General features: G+C 42.9%; 1 protein-coding gene across 1 annotated transcript in view; it reads right to left on the reverse strand.

Moving 5' to 3' along the window:
• Nucleotides 1-3548: 3548 nt before the first annotated feature.
• Nucleotides 3549-17234, reverse strand: part of LOC114023968 — a 16552-nt gene continuing 2866 nt past the window's right edge. The window contains exons 3-6 of the mRNA XM_027836752.1: nt 16932-17049; nt 15843-15923; nt 14367-14776; nt 3549-3659 (exon numbers count right to left, since the gene is read on the reverse strand). Coding sequence (XP_027692553.1) covers nt 3549-3659; nt 14367-14776; nt 15843-15923; nt 16932-17049 — 720 coding nt within the window. The remainder of the gene's footprint in view (nt 3660-14366; nt 14777-15842; nt 15924-16931; nt 17050-17234) is intronic.

Here is a 17234-nt window from a genome sequence, read left to right on the forward strand (position 1 = left end):
TGGCCATTGACTAGGATCTTCGTTTGCACAGCGGAGGTCATTTGTAGTGGTGAAGGGAGCTAAAAATCACAGCTCCCCCTGCTGGCCTAACTGCATGATGGCAGCCTCAAGGAGCCTCCTAGAAAACGATGTTCGATGTTCGGGGAGCCTGGTGCCAGCTCCATTCAACCAAGAGCCTTGTAGCAGACGGATGGCAAAGGGTCAAGAGCCCTCTGAGCTGGTCTTCACTGCACTCCCAAGCAAACAGAATTTCTATTTCTCTTGTCACATCACTGAAGAGTCTAGGTCACCCACACACCCCCATCCTCTTAGCGCTCCCCATCTCCAAAACCTCAACTTCCCATCTACTGCACCACAAAGAGTCCTTACAGCTCGTGCTCCTTGGAGGGGGCACTGGGGCACAATGGGCACAGCTCTCCTCCCATGTCCAGGGGTTCTGCTCTGGTGCCCCAGATGACCATACTGCCAGGACTCCCCAGATCCATGCTGACAGGAGCCACAGGGCTCTCTCACTCCAGCTCCCCATGCATACTCACACCTGGAACATGATGTCCCTGCAGTGACTGGGCTGGACAGGACCCATCAGCCAATTTACGTTTTTAAATGATTGCACAACTACTGTACCACACCCATGCTCCAACCTCTGAAATTTTTCTTTCTTTCTGTCTCTCTTTCTCTGTCTTTCTTTCTCTCTGTCTCTGTGCTTGTTTCTCTCTTTCTCTATATCTATGTCTCTCCATGTCTCTGTCTCTTTCTCTGTTTCTCTTTCTCTCTCCCTCTCTTTCTTGCTCTCTGTCTCTCTCTGTCTTGATCTCTGTTTTGTCTCTCTGTCTATCTGTCTCTCTCTTTTTTTTTACAATGTATTTATTTATCTTTAGTTTTCAACATTTACTTTTATAATATTTTGAGTTCTAAATTTTTTCTACCTCCCTTCCTCCCCTTCCCCCTCCCCAAGACAGCAAGCAATCTGATATAAGTTATACATACACAATCATATTAAACATATTTCCACATTAGTCATGTTGTGAAAGAAGAAGCAGAACAAAAGGAAAAAACCATGAGAAAAAAAAAAAACAGAAAAAAGTGAAAACAGTCTGCTTCTATCTGCATTCAAACTCCACAGTTCTTTCTCTGGATGTGGGTAGCATTTTCCATCATGAGACCCTTGGAGATGTCTTAGATCCTTGTATTGCTGAGCAGAGCTAAGTCTATTGCACAACGTGGCTGTTATTGTGTACAACGTTCTCTTGGTTCTGCTCACTTCACTCAGCATCAGACCATACAAGTCTTTCCAGGTTTTTCTGAAGTCTACCTGCTCATCATTTCTTATAGCACAACAGTATTCCATTACATTCATATACCACAACTTGTTCACCCATTCCCCAATGGATGGGCATCCCCTCCATTTCCATTTCTTGGCCACCACAAAAAGAGCTGCTATGAATATTTTTGTACATGTGGGTCATTTTCCCATTTGTGTGATCTCTTTGGGATACAGCCCTAGAAGTGCTATTGCTGGGTCAAAGGATATGCACATTTTTATAGCCCTTTGGGCACAATTCCAAATGGCTCTTCCAGAATGGTTGGATCAGTTCACAACTCCCCCAACAATGCATTAGTGTTCCAATTTTCCCACATCTTCTCCAACATTTATCATTTTCTTGTTTTGTCATCTTGGCCAATCTGATAGATGTGATGTGGTACCTCAGAGTTGTTTTGATTTGCATTTCTCTAATCAATAGTCTTCCTCTCTGTCTCTGTTTCTCATCCATCTCCTCTCATCACCTCTCCCTCTGCCTCACTCTTCTAACCCTAGTCTTTATTCTCACTCCTGCCTGTGTGACCTTGGGCAAGTCACTTCACCTCCTTGGGCCTTGGTTTTCTCATCTGTTTGGCCTCCAGCTTGATACCCAAGCTCCTAAGGTTCTAGCTTGGTCCCTCTCCTCCTTTTTCTCCATCATGTTGACCTCATCAGCTCCCATGGGTTTAATTTTCATCTCCACACAGATGACTCCCAATCCTCCTCTCACTCTTGAGCTCCAGGCCCACATCTCAAACCTAGCCTGTCTTAAACATCTTCCCCCTTAATGCCACCGCTCCTCTGGACTTCTCTGTTTCAGTTCCGGTCCCCCAGGTCGGGGTCACAGCCTCTGAGGTCCTCCCCTGCTACAGGCCCCCATCACCTCTCTTCAATAACCTTAGGGTTTTTTTTTTACCCAGTAGCTTCCTATTGCCTCTAGAATAAAATATGAATTCCTTGGTTTGACATCAAAATTTCTCCCTAGTCTGGTTCTAGCTCATATTCCATGCTTATTTCACATCTCTCCCCTTCCGTACTCTCCATTCCACCAAACTTTGGCCAGACTGTGCCTCATCACCTTTCTCCTCCCCTCAACCTCTTGGAATCCTCATCTTCCTTTAAGGTGATGTCTCATCTCTCTGCCCCTGAGCAGGGACTCTTTAGTGGTCATCTCTGCATCCTCTTGGCCTCGCCTAAGGTGTGATACATACTGGTGCCTCTTAAAAGTTTGTGGAATCGAATTAGCCACAACTCCACCCTGCCCACTGCTCCTCTGGCTGACTAGACAGTGTGTCGCTTTGTTCATTGGTCTCCAGCAGATGGCACTGCCCCCTTTCCACCAGCTCCCAGGAAACAGGACCCAAGCCTGGCAGTCCACCCAACAAAGGACTGGCTTACACAGCTTTGCCAAACTCTCACCTCCCCATGATGGAACAACCACTACTTTGTCCTTCTCCCCAGCCCTTTCACACTTTGGGGCTTCCCCTTCTCTCATCCCAAGACTGGAGAGGGGAGAGAAGGCAGGGGCAGGAGCAGGGTGGGGAGGGGCGCTGAGAAAACAAGGAACCCTTTCTGCAGGTTGGATTTAATTTGCATTTCTCTAATTCCTTGGGATTTAATGCTTTTTTTTCACATGATTGGTGATAACTTGGATACCTTCCTTTGAAAACTGTCTTCATATCCTTGGAGCATTTATCTATTGGGCAATGGCTCCGAGCCTTACAAATTTGAATCAGTTTCTTGGCTATCTAGGAAATGAGACTTTTGTCAGAGAAACTTGTTGAAAAAATTTTCCCAGTTATGTTTCCCTACTACTTTTTACTATGTTAGATTTGTTTGTGCAAAAGTGTAAATATTTTTAGATATCAAAATTGTCCATTTTATCTTGTATGACTCTCTGTATCACTTGACCAGTCACAACCTCTTCCCCATCCATAGATATGGAAGGTAATTTTGTCTTTGCTTCTCAAATTTGTTTATGGTGTGACACTGTACATCTAGGCCATGGAACTATTTGGAGCTTACCTTGGTATATGTTCTGAGGGCTTGCTCTAAACGTAGTTTCTGACAGACTGTCGAGTTTGTGCAGCAGTTTCTGACAAATATGGAGTCCTTCCCTGGGTTACTGGGATTTCCTCCAGATGCTATTTCAGAGATACTATTTCACTTGGTCTTCTCATCAGTTCCCATGGTTTCAATTAGCACCTCTATGCAGATGACTCTCAGATCAACTTGCCCAGCCCAGCCTCTATGCTGACCTCCAACTGCCCACTGGGTATGTCAAACTGGATGTCTCCTTGTTGCTGCTGCTGCTCAGGCATTCACTGGTGTCCGACTCTTCGTGACTCCACGGACCGTACTGTTCATGGGGTTTTCTTGGCAAAGATACTGGAGTGGTTTGCCATTTCCTGCTCTAGTGGATTAAGGCAGACAGAGGTGAAGTGATGTCTCCTAGACGTCTTAAACTCAGCGTGTCCAACACTGAGCTTATCGTCTTCCCCCCAGCCACTCTCCTCTTCTGAACCTTTCCCTTTTACATTCTCAACATTTCTTTATGTTGCCAACAGAATCCAGTAGGAAGAGATAGAAAGGGAAATTCTATTTGAAATAACTATAGACAGTATAAAATACTTGAGAGTCTACCTGCCAAGTCATGGCTAATGCAGAAATGTGTTGCCTTCTCAATGAATAGGGTAGGGGCAGGGGGAGAAACAGAGAGAATTTGGGACTGAAAATAAAATAAAACTGAATTAAAATAAAAAAAAAAAACATTGTGGTAGAAGGCTGGAGGTCCAGGGCTAGGAGTCTGTGGATCAGAATAAGCCATTCCACATGAATCCATCATAATGGCAGCTCCTGGCTGATAAGCCCCATCTAGCCACATATGACCTAGGGGAAAACCTGTTGGAGCCTGGCATGCAGTGTAATTCCCTTTACAGAAACCCGAGAAGAAGTCACAAGTAGGCAGCCCATCTGGTCCAAACTCCTTCTTTGGACAGATAAGAAACTGAGGCTCTGCAGTCTGGCAAAGTTCTTGCTGCTCTGATAGATACTTGTGCAGGGCATAAAGCCCTCACAACCAAATGCAGAAAAGCAGAAAATAGTAAATACACCCTTTTCAGATCATAATGTAATAAAAATTATATTCAATAAAAGGCCATGGAGACATAGACTTAAAAATTTTAAGTGTTTTTTAAAATAATATTTCATTTTCCCTTAATTACATGTAAAAACAATTTTTAACATTTGGGGGTTTTTTTAAGTTTTTAGTTTCAAATTCTATCCCTCCCTCCTTCCCTTCCTTACCCCCTCCCTGAGACAGTAAGCAATCTGATATAGGTTAGACATGTGTATAGATTAAAAATTAATTGGAAACTAAATAATCTAATCCCAAAGAATGAGTGGATCAAACAACAAATCATAGAAACAATCAGTAATTTCATTCAAGAGAATGAAAACAATGAGACAACATACCAAAATTTATGAGATGCAGCCAAAGCAGTACTTAAGTGAAATTTTATATGTCTAAATGCTTGTATCAATAAAATAAAGAGCACTGTGTGACCCTAGGCAAGTCACTTAACCCCAATTGCGTTGCCAAAAAATAAAATAAAATAAAATAAAGAGCAGATCAATAAATTGGGTATGCAACGACAACAAAAAAAAAAGAGAAAAAGAACAAATTTTAAATCACCAATTAAACACCAAATTGGAAATACTGAAAATCAAAAATGAGATTAATAAAATTGAAAATAAGAAAACCATTGAACTAATAAATACAACTAGGATCTGGTTTTATGGAGGGGAAAACAAGAAGACAGATAAACCATTGGTTAATTTGATTTTAAAAAAAGGAAAGAAGAAAACCAAAGTGCCAGCGTCAAAAATGAAAAGGGTAAATTCACCACCGATGAAGAAGCAAGTAAAGCATTTATTAGGAGTTATTTTGCCCAAATATATGCCAATAAATCTAACAACCTAAGTGAAATGGATGAATATTTACAAAAAATACAAATTGCTCAGATTAACAGTATACTTAAATAATCCTATCTTAGAAAAAGAAATTGAATAAGCCACCAATGAGCTCCCCAGGAAAAGTCACCAGGACCACAAGTGAATTCTACTAAACATTTACAGAACAATTAATTCTAATACTATATAAACTACTTGAGAAAACAGGCAAAGAAAGAGTCCTACCAAATTCCTTTTAAGACACAAATATGGTGCTGATACCTAAACTAGGAAGAGCCAAAACAGAGAAAGAAAACTGTAGACCAATTTCCCTACTGAATGTTGATGCAAAAATTTTAAATAGAATACTAGCAAGGAGATTACAGCAATATCACAAAGATCATACCCTTTGAGTAGGTGGGATTTATGCCAGGAATGCAGGGCTGGTTCAATATTAGGAAAACTATTGACCACATCAATAACGAAAACAACAAAAATCATATGATTGTCTCAATAGAAGCAGGAAAAGCTTTGGACAAAATATAGCATCCATTCCTGTCAAAAACATTAGAAAGCATAGGAATAAATGATGCGTAGAATCTATAACCATCAGCAAGCATTATCTGCAATGGGGATAAGCTAGAAGACTTCCCAATAAGATCAATGGTGAAGCAAGGATGTCCATTGTCACCACTATTATGCAATATTGTACTAGAAATGCTAGTTATAGCAATAAGAAAAGAAAAAAGAAATTGAAGGAATTAGACTAGGCAGTAAGGAAGCAAAACTCTCACTCTTTGCAGATGATATGATGATATGCTTAGAGAATCCCAGAGAGTTAATGGAAAAACTAATTGAAATAACTAAAAACTTTAGCAAAGATATAACCCTCATAAATCATCAGTATTTCTCTATATTACCAACAAAGTTCAACAGCAAGAGACACAAAGAGAAATTCTGTTTAAATAATTGTAGACAATATAAAATACCTGGGAGTCTAAATGCGATGCGATGCAAACCCAGGAACTATATAAGCACAATTACAAAACAGTTCACACAAATTTACGTTCTAAAATATTTATAGCAGCTCTCTTTGTGGTGATAAAGAATTGAAAATGGAGGGGATGCCCATCCATTGGGGAATGGCTGAATAAGTTCTGATATATGATTGTAATGGAATACTATTGTTCTGTAAGAAACGATGAGCAGGTTGGTTTTAGAAAAAAAAGGAAAGATTTGCAGAGTGAGATGAGCAGAACCGAGAGAACTTTGTATACACTAACAACAATATTGTTCAGAGTAACTGTGAATGACTTCATGATCACTCATATCAACTATGAAGGACTTATGAAGGAAGAACTAATATATGGAAGTATGTATTGTATGGTATCAATGTCACATGTTGTCATTCTCTAATGTGGGTTTGGGAGGGAGGGAAGGAGACAACTCAGAACTCAAAATATAACAAAAAAAAACTTTTTTAAAGAATTCCTTAAAAAGCAGAATTGGTCAAATGGGAAAAGAGATACAAAAGTTCACTGAAGAAAATACTTCCTTAAAAATTAGAATTGGGCAAGTAGAAGCTAATGTCTCCATGAGAAATCAAGAAGCAATCAAACAGTGAAAAGCTAGAAGAAAATGTGAAATCTCTCATTGGAAAAACAACTAACCTGGAAAACAGATCAAGGAGAGAGAATTTAAGAATTATTAGACTACCTGAAAGCCAAAAAAGAACCTAGACATCATCTTTCAAGAAATTATAAAGGAAAACTACCCCAATATCTTAAATCCAAAGAGTAAAACAGAAATCAAAAGAATCTACTGATCATGTCCTGAAAGAGATCTCAAAATGAAAACTCTTAGGAATACTATAGCCAAATTCCAGAGCTGCCAGGTCAAGGAGAAAATACTGCAAAGCAGCCTGAAAGAAATAATTCAAATATCATGGAGCCATAGTCAGGATAACACAAGATGTAGCAGCTTCCACGTTAGAGGAGTGGAAGGCAAAGGAGCTAGGATCACAACCAAAAATAACCTATCCAACAAAATTACTAAAAGGTATCATAAATGATGAAGTAATATCAAACATTTTTACAAGTTTCTTTGATAAAGGCTTCATTTCTCATATATATGGAACCGAGTCAAATTTATGAAAAAAAAAAAGCCATTCTCCAGTTGGTAAATGGTCAAAAGATATCAACAAGCAGTTTCCAGAAGAAGAAATCAAAGATATCTATAGTCATATGAAAAAAAATGCTTTAAATCACCATTGATTAAAGAAATGCAAATTAAAGCAACCCTGAGGTACCACCTCACACCTATCAGACATGATAAATGCTGGAGGAGATGACGGAAAATAGGTACATTACTGTTGGTGCCCAAAGGGCTATCAAATGGTGCCTACCCTTTGTCCCAGCAATACCACTTTTAGGTCTGTATTTCAAAGAGATCAAAATAATGGGAAAAGTACCCGCATGTACAAAAATATTTAAGGCAGCTCTTCTTGTGGTGGCAAAGAAGTGGAAATTGAGGGGATGCCCATCCACTGGGGAATGGCCGAACAAGCTGCGGTATATGATTGTGATAGTATACTATTGTGTGTGATGAGGAATAAAGAGGGAAGTTGTTTCAGAAAACAAAACAAAACATGATAAGGCCTATATGAACTGATGCAAAGTGAAGTGAAAAGAACCAGGAGATCACTGTGCACAGTAACAGCAGCGTTGTAGTGATGATCACCTGTGAAAGATCAACACAATGATCCAACACAGTCCAAAGGACTGATGATGAAAAGATGCTATCCCCCTCCAGAGAGAGAACTGAGGACCTCTGAGTGCCGATTGGAGTAGAATTTCCTCACTTTTTTTGTGATAGGGCTAATATAGAAATGTTTTGCATGATTTTACATGTATAATTGATATTATACTGTCCGTCTTCTTCTTGGTGGGTAGGGGAGAGGTAAGAGAGAGGGAGAGAATCTGGAACTCAAAATTTAAAAAGAAAAGAATGTTAAAAATTAATTCGAAAAACTAAAAAACAAACCTAGCAATTCAGCAACACCAAGCAATGCCGTGATTATGTTTGTGATGTGCCCCATCAATTGTCCCCCACTGGCTATATTTGGTGCCTTACACACAGTAGGTATTTAATAAATGGTTGGTGAATTTGATTAAGAAGATTCTTTTTTCGACCATCTTTGGAACTTGGTATCATTTAATGTATGTTTGTTGGTTGTTGATTCATTAATATTGAACAACAGTTCTCCCAGATGTGAAGAAATGAAGTAAAGCTTTCATTTGGGTGTGGGACAGAGAGGGGAGGAGGTTCCCAACCTAAAAATCCAACTGAATTTGAAGGGTCTCTCTCTGTTTCTATAAATTCTCCTCTGTGGTGTTTTCTTACCCTTTCAGGCAAGCCCACAGCCTGTCATAATGTCAGCGTGTCTGCTGGGAAGGGGAAGGCAGAAAGAGAAGGCTGTTATCCAGGTTGGCCTCCCCGTAGGAAGCTCTTCAGGCTTGAGTTTGACTGTGGTTGAGCATGTTAACTGGGAAAATGAGGCTCTGTAAGGGCCCAGTTTAGCTACTAATTATGGGGTAAGTACAGCTCAGAGAGGGCTTGTGACCAACACAATTTGGTGTGGATACTGGCAAATGTCTCAGATACTCCCCAAGATTCAAACCACTCCTCGCTGGGGTACTTAGTCCTCCTGTCTTCTTTCCATTTCTGAAAGCATTTTTGCAACAAGTAAATTCTTGCAGACCCCAAATTATACAGGCTATGTTTTCTGGTGACTAATATCTACCTCCCATCATCCTCCAACTCCTGAAAATATAGGGATCTTGCTTGTGCTATCCAAAGGAGGTTTCTCTGCCCTTTCATCCCTGGCTTGTCCCCAGCTTGAACCCACCCCTGGGTCTTCTTTGCAGTGAGGACTTCACTCTCCATGGCTTTCCTGCTAAGGCTGCTGCTGCTCGTAGAGAAAAAAAAAGGCACAAAAATATTTTCCCAGGGTAATTCTCTCAATACACTGGTTTTCTAATCCAATCAACCGACCAATTGAACACCTAGTCAAACATCCATTAAACACCTACTATGTGCCAGGCACTGTACTGGGCACTGGGACATACAAAGGCAATAGTCTCTACCCTTCTTATGGGGAGGGGGGACCATGTGTGCATATGAGTAAGTATAGAACATCTATGTAGGTGTGGTAGCTGTCTAACATGAAGACAGCTTGGACCTGTGTGTGGCATTGGTCAACATTTGATCTGGGGTCTGGTCCCCTCCTCTTCAGAGACCACAGTTTCCCCTTTTGTGAAAAGCAGGAAGATGGCCACAGCTGAGTGTTCCGTCCTTCCCTTGCCTATCTCCAAGAGAGGAGAGACTCTGATTGGTCTAGAGTTCCGGAGAGAGCCAATTTCTTGGATTCTGTGGGAAGCTTCTTTTCCCAGAACAGAACTCAAATGTGGCACAGGTCTCCTTGTATCCTTTGTTTCCATGGGGGTTTTATGTTATTAATAAGCCCCATAGTTAGATTAGAGATGAGTCTTGTGGTATTTCTGTCCCTGGGAATCCGGAATCAGCCCAGCCCACCACTCCTTGGGATGCTAAAGACAGTGTTTTCTCTAACTGTACCTTGGACTGTATCCCTGGAATTCCCTGATTCTGGGACGGGTGCTGCCCTGTGTATTCGTGGGCTTTGTTGATGGTAGCTGGACTGGAACACTTCCCTCATTCAGCTCCTTTTAAAAGAAAGGAATTTATAACATAATTTCAATATTAATCATCCAGACAACTGGCTAAAAAATGTTCGCAACTCTACATAAATTCATGTTAGCGCATAGGATGTCATGGCAGTTTTGCAGTCACCCCCTAGAAGTTTCCATCTGGCTTCCTCACCCATTTCTTCTCTTCTTGGTCCAGTCCTGCTTTTTCCGCTCTGTGCCTCCCTTCACGTGAATGTACCACACAGTTTATTCAAGCCATTTATTTCATCATTGCTGTTTCCAGGGTTGGAGTTGGGGTTTATTGTTTTTCTTCATTTCAATGCTGTGTGTGGCCTGGTCTGCCCATCAAGTGCACACAGTCTGTTCCTTGAGCTACACCATGGCAAGGCATGGCATGACAGAGCAAGGAAAGGGTGGGGGATGGGATGGGAAATACCCATTACTACAGGAGGATGAAGAGGGAGAGGACCTCATCCCGGACTCCCCCCTCTGTCTTGGACGTAAAGGAGCCCCAGTTCCTTCCTCAGACAGAGGGTACTGGAGTCAGCAAGACTTGAGTTCAGCCACTTACTAGCTGGGTGACCCTAGGTAAGTCACTTAACCCACATTTGCCTCATTTTGTTCAGCTGTAACATGGAGATCATAACAGCACTAACCTCCTGGGGTGGTTGTGAGGATCGAACGAGATCATGGTTGTGAAGTGCTTAGCACACTGCCTGGCACATAGTAGGCACTCTATAAATATTATCGGGCTCTGCTAATGTTTCTCCAAATTTCTCGCCTGCCCAACAACATTCTAGTACATTCCTATACCTCAATCTGTTTAGTGGCTCCCTAATTAGTGGGCGGTAGCCACTTTGCTTTCAGTTCTTTGCTGCCACAAAGACTGCCGCTACATGTTTGTGTTTGACTTCCTTGACAGTAGTGGGATCATTGGGTCAAAGAGTGTGGACAATTTAGTCACATATCAGGTTCCCCAGCATTGTCTGCCCTCGGCCCCTCCAACATGGGCCAGCCCTGGTTTTCGTCGTTGGGGCCAATGGGCACAGGATGGGCTGAAATCTGAATAGTTTTAATTCGCTTTCTCTCACTATGAGGGGATTCAAAGGATATTTGCACACAGCCATTCTTACTGCTGAAATGTATGCATTTCTACCTTCTGACCATTCATCTGTTAAGGATGCTCTTGGTGTTGTAGACCCGGGTCATTTTCTTATATATCCTGGAAAGTAGATTCATATCACTGATAGTTGAGACCATTTTTTCCCACTCAACAGTTTCTCTGCTTTTTGCTGTTTTCGTGGTTTGTTTGTTTTTTTTCAGGCAAAAGCTTTATTTCAGTAGTCAAAATTGTCCATCTTGTGTTTTACCATTTTCTCCAGCCCATGTTTGGTCAAGAATTTTCCTCCTAACCTGCCTTCTCAATGAGGGTGGGTGGGGAGGGAGGAAGGGAGAAAATTTGGAACCCAAAGTTTTAAAAACAAATGTTAAAAAAATTGTTTTCACATGCAACTGGGAAATAAGAAATACAGGAAATGGGGTGCAGAAATCTATCCTGCCCTACAGGAAAATAGAAGGGGAAGGGGATAAGAGAAGGGAGGGAGATAGAAGGGAGGGCAGATTAGGGGAAGGGGTGTTCAGAATGCATGCCATCTTGGGGTGGGGGGAGGGACGAGATGGAGGGAAATTTGGAACTCAAAATCTTGTGGAAGTGAATGTTGAAAACTAAAATTAATTTAATTTTTTAAAAAAAGAATTTTCTCCCTAGCCAAGAAGGTTATAAAACCTCACGATCTGACCTCATTCTTTTCCAATATTTTTAAATAATGTAACCATTTTATTTTCAGATCATGTACCCATTTTGAGTTTGTTGTGGTATATTAGACAAGGGTCTAAATCTAATTTCATCTAAACTGCCTTCCAGTTTTCTCAATTGTTCCTGAAAGGCAGTGAGCCCTAATGGTTAGAGAGCCGGCCTCAGAGCTAGGAATACCTAGGGTTCCAGCACACACTGAAGCTAATAGAGAAGGTGTTTAGCTGCATTGAAAGAGGGAGTGGCCTCACCTGGGGGTTCCCTGGACCAATGAAATCACAGAACCAGTCCCTATTGCTTCCAGTCAAGGGTGTGTTGGAGTCAGCTCTAACTGGCTGATAAGAAGCAAAAGTGAAATGTTCAGTGCAAGCATTTACACATCAGAAATAGGCGATCCAAGGTTTAATTTATTGTATTATTGATTGACAAGAAAGGCTTAATAATGCAGATTAACTTAAAAGTATGTGTGACTGTGTATTTTTTTTCCCAGGAAGGCTGGTTGTTAAACATTTACTAGCAAACACTTGTATTACTTGCTTAAGAGATAGAGATGTGGAGATAGATAGACAGAGGTTGAATATATATAGAAAGATAGAAGTGAGATATAGATAGTATATAGAGAGTAAACAGGCACATAGACAGATATAGATGTGAAAGAGACAGAGAGAGCGGTGGGGGGGAGAGAGAGCAGAGAGAGACAGAGAGACTCAAGTCTAGTTCCGTTCCGGGATGAAAGAGTGACTCACTGGAATAGAAGGAGGATGGGTGGGCCTTTCCAGGAGTATAACAAACCACAGGGTGGCATTATGAATTCTTGGGTGACTTTAGGACCTTTTGGGAAAGAGAGACTCATTGCAATATTGGGTCTTAGCCCACTGATGACAGTGGGTTCATTTTCCTTCTGAATGGAGTCCAAACACGGTTTAGGTGCTGATTGTGAAGAATTGTATTGACTGCTCACAACTTGGAGTCCTTTATGTGTTTCTGAATTGTTTCTGGGTTCCTTCATATTCCTTCTGAGGTCAAATAAAGTCTGTTATAGGCAACAATGAGTACTTTGAAATGAACCTGGGGGACTCTGTTGCCCATATTTGTGGGTACCTAGCCATGAGCTATATTTGGAGATTTCCCAGAATAAACTCGAAGTGGGGCCAGTACAAGCCAAACACCAAGACCGGCCCCTGGTCCATGTGAGCCCAGGGCCTTGGGTCACATGTAAAATCAGGGGGTTGAATCAGGTGATATTCAAGATCCATAACCCTTCTTCAAGCCTCTGTTTCCTCTTACATAAAAAAGAGCAAGTTGGACTAAATTGTGTCTAAAATCCCTTCAGTCTCTAGCCTTCTAGAATTCACATCATCATATTAAGGAGATAAGTGATGACACCATATGGGGGGGGGGGAGTGGGGAAGTTTATTTCAACATGACCACAATGTAAGAAACTGTCCATGGGTAATGTAGAAATCAGCTTGTACATTCAGAAAAGATCTTGACCCCACCCCCACCCCCCACCCCCCACCCCACCCCCATCATGAAGACACTGAAAAGAGAGGCGGATGATTCCAAGGGCCTTCATCATGGCAGCAGATTGGATTGGCATGGGATTGGTGGTAGCAGGCACTGAGGTTTCCCTCTGTCCTCAGATGTGGTATTTTTGGAGAAGTTCACTCTGCCATGGTCTTTTTTGTTAGGGAAAGTGCAAGGGATCTTGATTTTGCGAAAATCCTCAATGCATTTGCCCAGTTCCATCTCCATGAGTCTGCGCTCCTCACTGGTCTGCTCTCTATCAGATTCATCATCCATTGTGAGGGACTGTCTGATGTTGGCTACTGCCAAGTGACGGTTGTGGCAAGATGGGGTAGGAACAAGATATCAGGAAGTGACCAGAGCTCGGGCTGTGCTAGGCGGAGTTGTGGTGAACTGGGATGGGAACTGGATACGGAGAAGTAACCAGAGCTCACGCTCCTGAGGCAGTGGGCAGTGCTATGTGGAGCTGTGATAGCTGGGGAAGGAACAGAATACAAGGAAGTAGCCGGAGCACGTGCTCCTGAGGCAGGGGGCTGTGCCACGTGGGAGTGGGACGGCAGAGAACGAGTTCCTTTGTCTAGCCCCCTCCCTAAGTGCAATGTCAACCCCAGACACCTCGTTCCTGTGTCCTTCCTGACTTCCTGGGTCACGTACTTTCCCTTTGTGTAGCACTGACCCCAGACGCCTCCTCCCGGTATCTGGGCCTGACTTCCTAGGTCACATACTCTCCCTTTGTCTATGTGCTAATCCCAGACGCCTCCTTCCTGTATCTGGTCCTAGCCTCCTGCGTCACTTCCTCTCCCTTGGTGCGCTAAACCCAGACATCCCCTTCCGGTATCTGATCCTACAATCAATGACTAGTAGGTGGGCTGAGGAGGAGGGGCTAAGTAGGTACTTAAGGAACGGTAGTGGTCGGAGCTCGCTCTCTCTTTGCTCCTGCTCTCTTGCTATGGCCTTCCTGCTTGGCCTTGCTGTGATGGCCTCTGAATAAAGCTCCAGTGTTGGCACCTCCCGATGGGCTCGTCTCTGTGTGTTTATCCGGGTAGGCTCCAAAGACTGGTAAATAGTATGACCCTGGCAGCCTGCTCCTTATAGGAGGAGAGTGCACGGTGCGGCCGGCACAATCCATCCCTGTTTCTGGAACACAGGACTCTTCATTGTTCCGTCTGGGACCTAATTGCTTTGCCTTCCCCAAATGCTTGAAGGGTTGGTAGTGATTACGGGATTCTGGCCTTGAGGGGCATGGGGCCTCGTCAGGCCAGACAAAAGGGAAGGACAACTCTGGCTCAGTTCCCCTAGAATCTTGAGAACTTTGGTCCTTGGCCACCTCAGCATAAGCCTCACCAGCTGCTTCCCAGTACTGCTCTAGGCACGAGGCTTCCAAGCTCAGGTCATCTTCTTGGTGCAGCTTCAGCTCCCAGATGTTATTGAATCTGGCCACTCCCTGACTGCTCTCTCCTATAGACAAGGGAAGGAAATCAAATCATTAGAAGTTGGGAGGAAGGCACATGTGAGGAGTTACTTTGGATAAGTTACTTGACTTTTCCTGGCCTCAGTTTCTTCATCTGTACAAGAAATGGGTTGGACTAGATGGAATTTAAGATTCTTTTTAGCCCTACCGATCTCTAACGTTAGAGCCATATGGCCACAGAACTGAGAGAGACCTCAGTTGGCATCCATTCCAACCCATAACAGCTGGATGGGAATCCTCATCTTTGCTGACGAGACGTCATACTGCCTCTGCTTTCAGACATCCAGTGATTGGGAACCCAGCACATTTTAATGCAACCCAGTTCACTTAGGGACAGATCAAATTGTTCAGACTTTTTTTTCCTTTTTATCATCTGCCTCTGGCTAATTTCCACCCTAAATGCTTCTCATTGGGGTCCCTGGTGTCAAACCCCACTCTACCCACAATAAATCAAGGCCCCCTTCCATGCAATGGTCTTGAAATCCTTACATATAGAGATCATCTCCCCCGATCTCTTCTTCACGATAAATATTATCAGTTCCTTCAGTCAACTCTCATATGTCATGATCTCAAAGGCCTCCATCATCCTGATTGCCCTCTTTCAATGTCTGTCCTAAAATGGCCTGCTGCTGTCTAACCTCACCTCCCTCATCTAATCCTTATGAAGTTGATGTTTGGAATGTAAACAGAAGACTTTATACATATCCCAAATGAATTTCATCCCATTAAATTTAGCCCAACGTTTTAGCCTGTCAAGATCTCTTTGGAAGCTGAGCCTGCACAGTGTGCTAGCTCTCCTATCCAGCTTGGGGCACTTTTGCCAAGCCCACTCTCTTTGCCTTCATCCATAGCACTGATAAGAACATTAGACAGCACAGAGTCAAGCACCCCAGGGGTGCCCCACTAGAGATGTCATTCCAGACTGTCAGCAAATCACTAATGGAAAAAATACACAGGTTGGTCAGAGGCACAGAGCAATCATCCTAATGGGCCCTGCACAAGCATTCGTGGGCGCTGCCTCCTTACCCACCAGTCCCCAGGGAATAGGCTTACTTGCGATTTTCTTCTGCTTGCTGTCAGGTGAAGAGCTTGGGGAGGAGATGACACCTTGCTCTTCACCCACTGAAGGGTTCCCTAAGAACAGAGAACAAAGCATACAGCTCTCCAAAGGCTTTTGCCTCCTTGTTCCTAAATTTTCAATCCTAAAAGGGCAAATTCCCCATAGTAAGTGATAGGAGAGAGATTGCTGGGCTTTTGGAGTGAATGAGGGGGCACCTGGGATTCAAGTGGGATTCATCAGCCTTCCAAGGTGGTGCCAGTGGGCGGACTGGCAAGGTCTCTGGATCTAAGTGAATGGAATTAGAAGTTGTGAGTTGTAGGAGTGTGAGAGAAAATGCACTGTAGCCCCTGCATGAGGTGGAGAAGACTGGAGCTGAGCCAGGAGGCAGAAGAGAAAGAGACAGAGAGACAGATGGAGACAGAGACAGATGGAGAGAGACAGAGAGACAGATGGAGAGAGACAGAGAGACAGAAACAGAGGGACCCAGAAATAGAAGGAGACAGAGACAGAGAAAGAGAAAGAGAGAGAAAAAATTCATCGAGAAGCCAGGGCCAGCGCAATTAGCCTGTCCAGCTTCCTTCAGTCCTTCAAAAGATTCATGGTATCGTCAGTGTGAGCAGCCCATCCACCAAGGTAGATCACAGTCCCTCCATGCCTCTGGAGATGGTTCTTTGGGAAATGGGCTACCTCCATGCCATCACTGAAGATGTTGCTGCAGATTCCTTCTATTACCTTAGATTTTATTATCATGTTGCAATGGTTTAAAAAAAAAAAAAAAAACAATGATTGACCTAGTTGAAATGCGGGATAAAATCAGGAAAATCCGCTTAGAGAAAACTCTTGAAATATCCCTGAAAGCCCCCTTCTCATGCTGCAGTTTGGGAGACCAGTCCCTATCCCCTCCTTTGACCCCTTTGCTCTGTCTTCCAAAGTAATTTTCCTCAATAAGTTTCAATTACTGCTTAGGATCAAGTAGAAATTCTTCTGTTTCATATTGAAAGTCCTTTACAACCTGGCCCCAACCTTCCATTCCAGCCTAATTCTACCTCACTCCAGACACTCTACAATACAGTCCAACTGACCTTCCTGCTGATCTTCATACACTCCATCTTCCACCTCTGGACCTTTGAACTGGTTGTTCTCCATGCCAGGAATGCTATCCCTCCTCACTCTCCCCCTTTGTGTAGCACTGTTTCCCAACTAGTTGGAAAAAGAACAGAATGAAGACATAGTGTGGAAGGGGCTGAGTGAAGACAGCTCCATGATTACACCATTTCTGGATCTCTTTTGTTTTTCCATTACTTTCATTTCCCAGAGAGCCATCCCTTGGAACAGATTAGGAAGGTAAGAAGGAAGGAAGGAAGGAAGGAAGGAAGGAAGGAAGG

The sequence above is a fragment of the Vombatus ursinus genome, unplaced genomic scaffold (assembly GCF_900497805.2).
Source record: "Vombatus ursinus unplaced genomic scaffold, bare-nosed wombat genome assembly UNPS02014819.1, whole genome shotgun sequence".
NCBI classification, from domain to species: Eukaryota; Metazoa; Chordata; class Mammalia; order Diprotodontia; family Vombatidae; genus Vombatus; species Vombatus ursinus.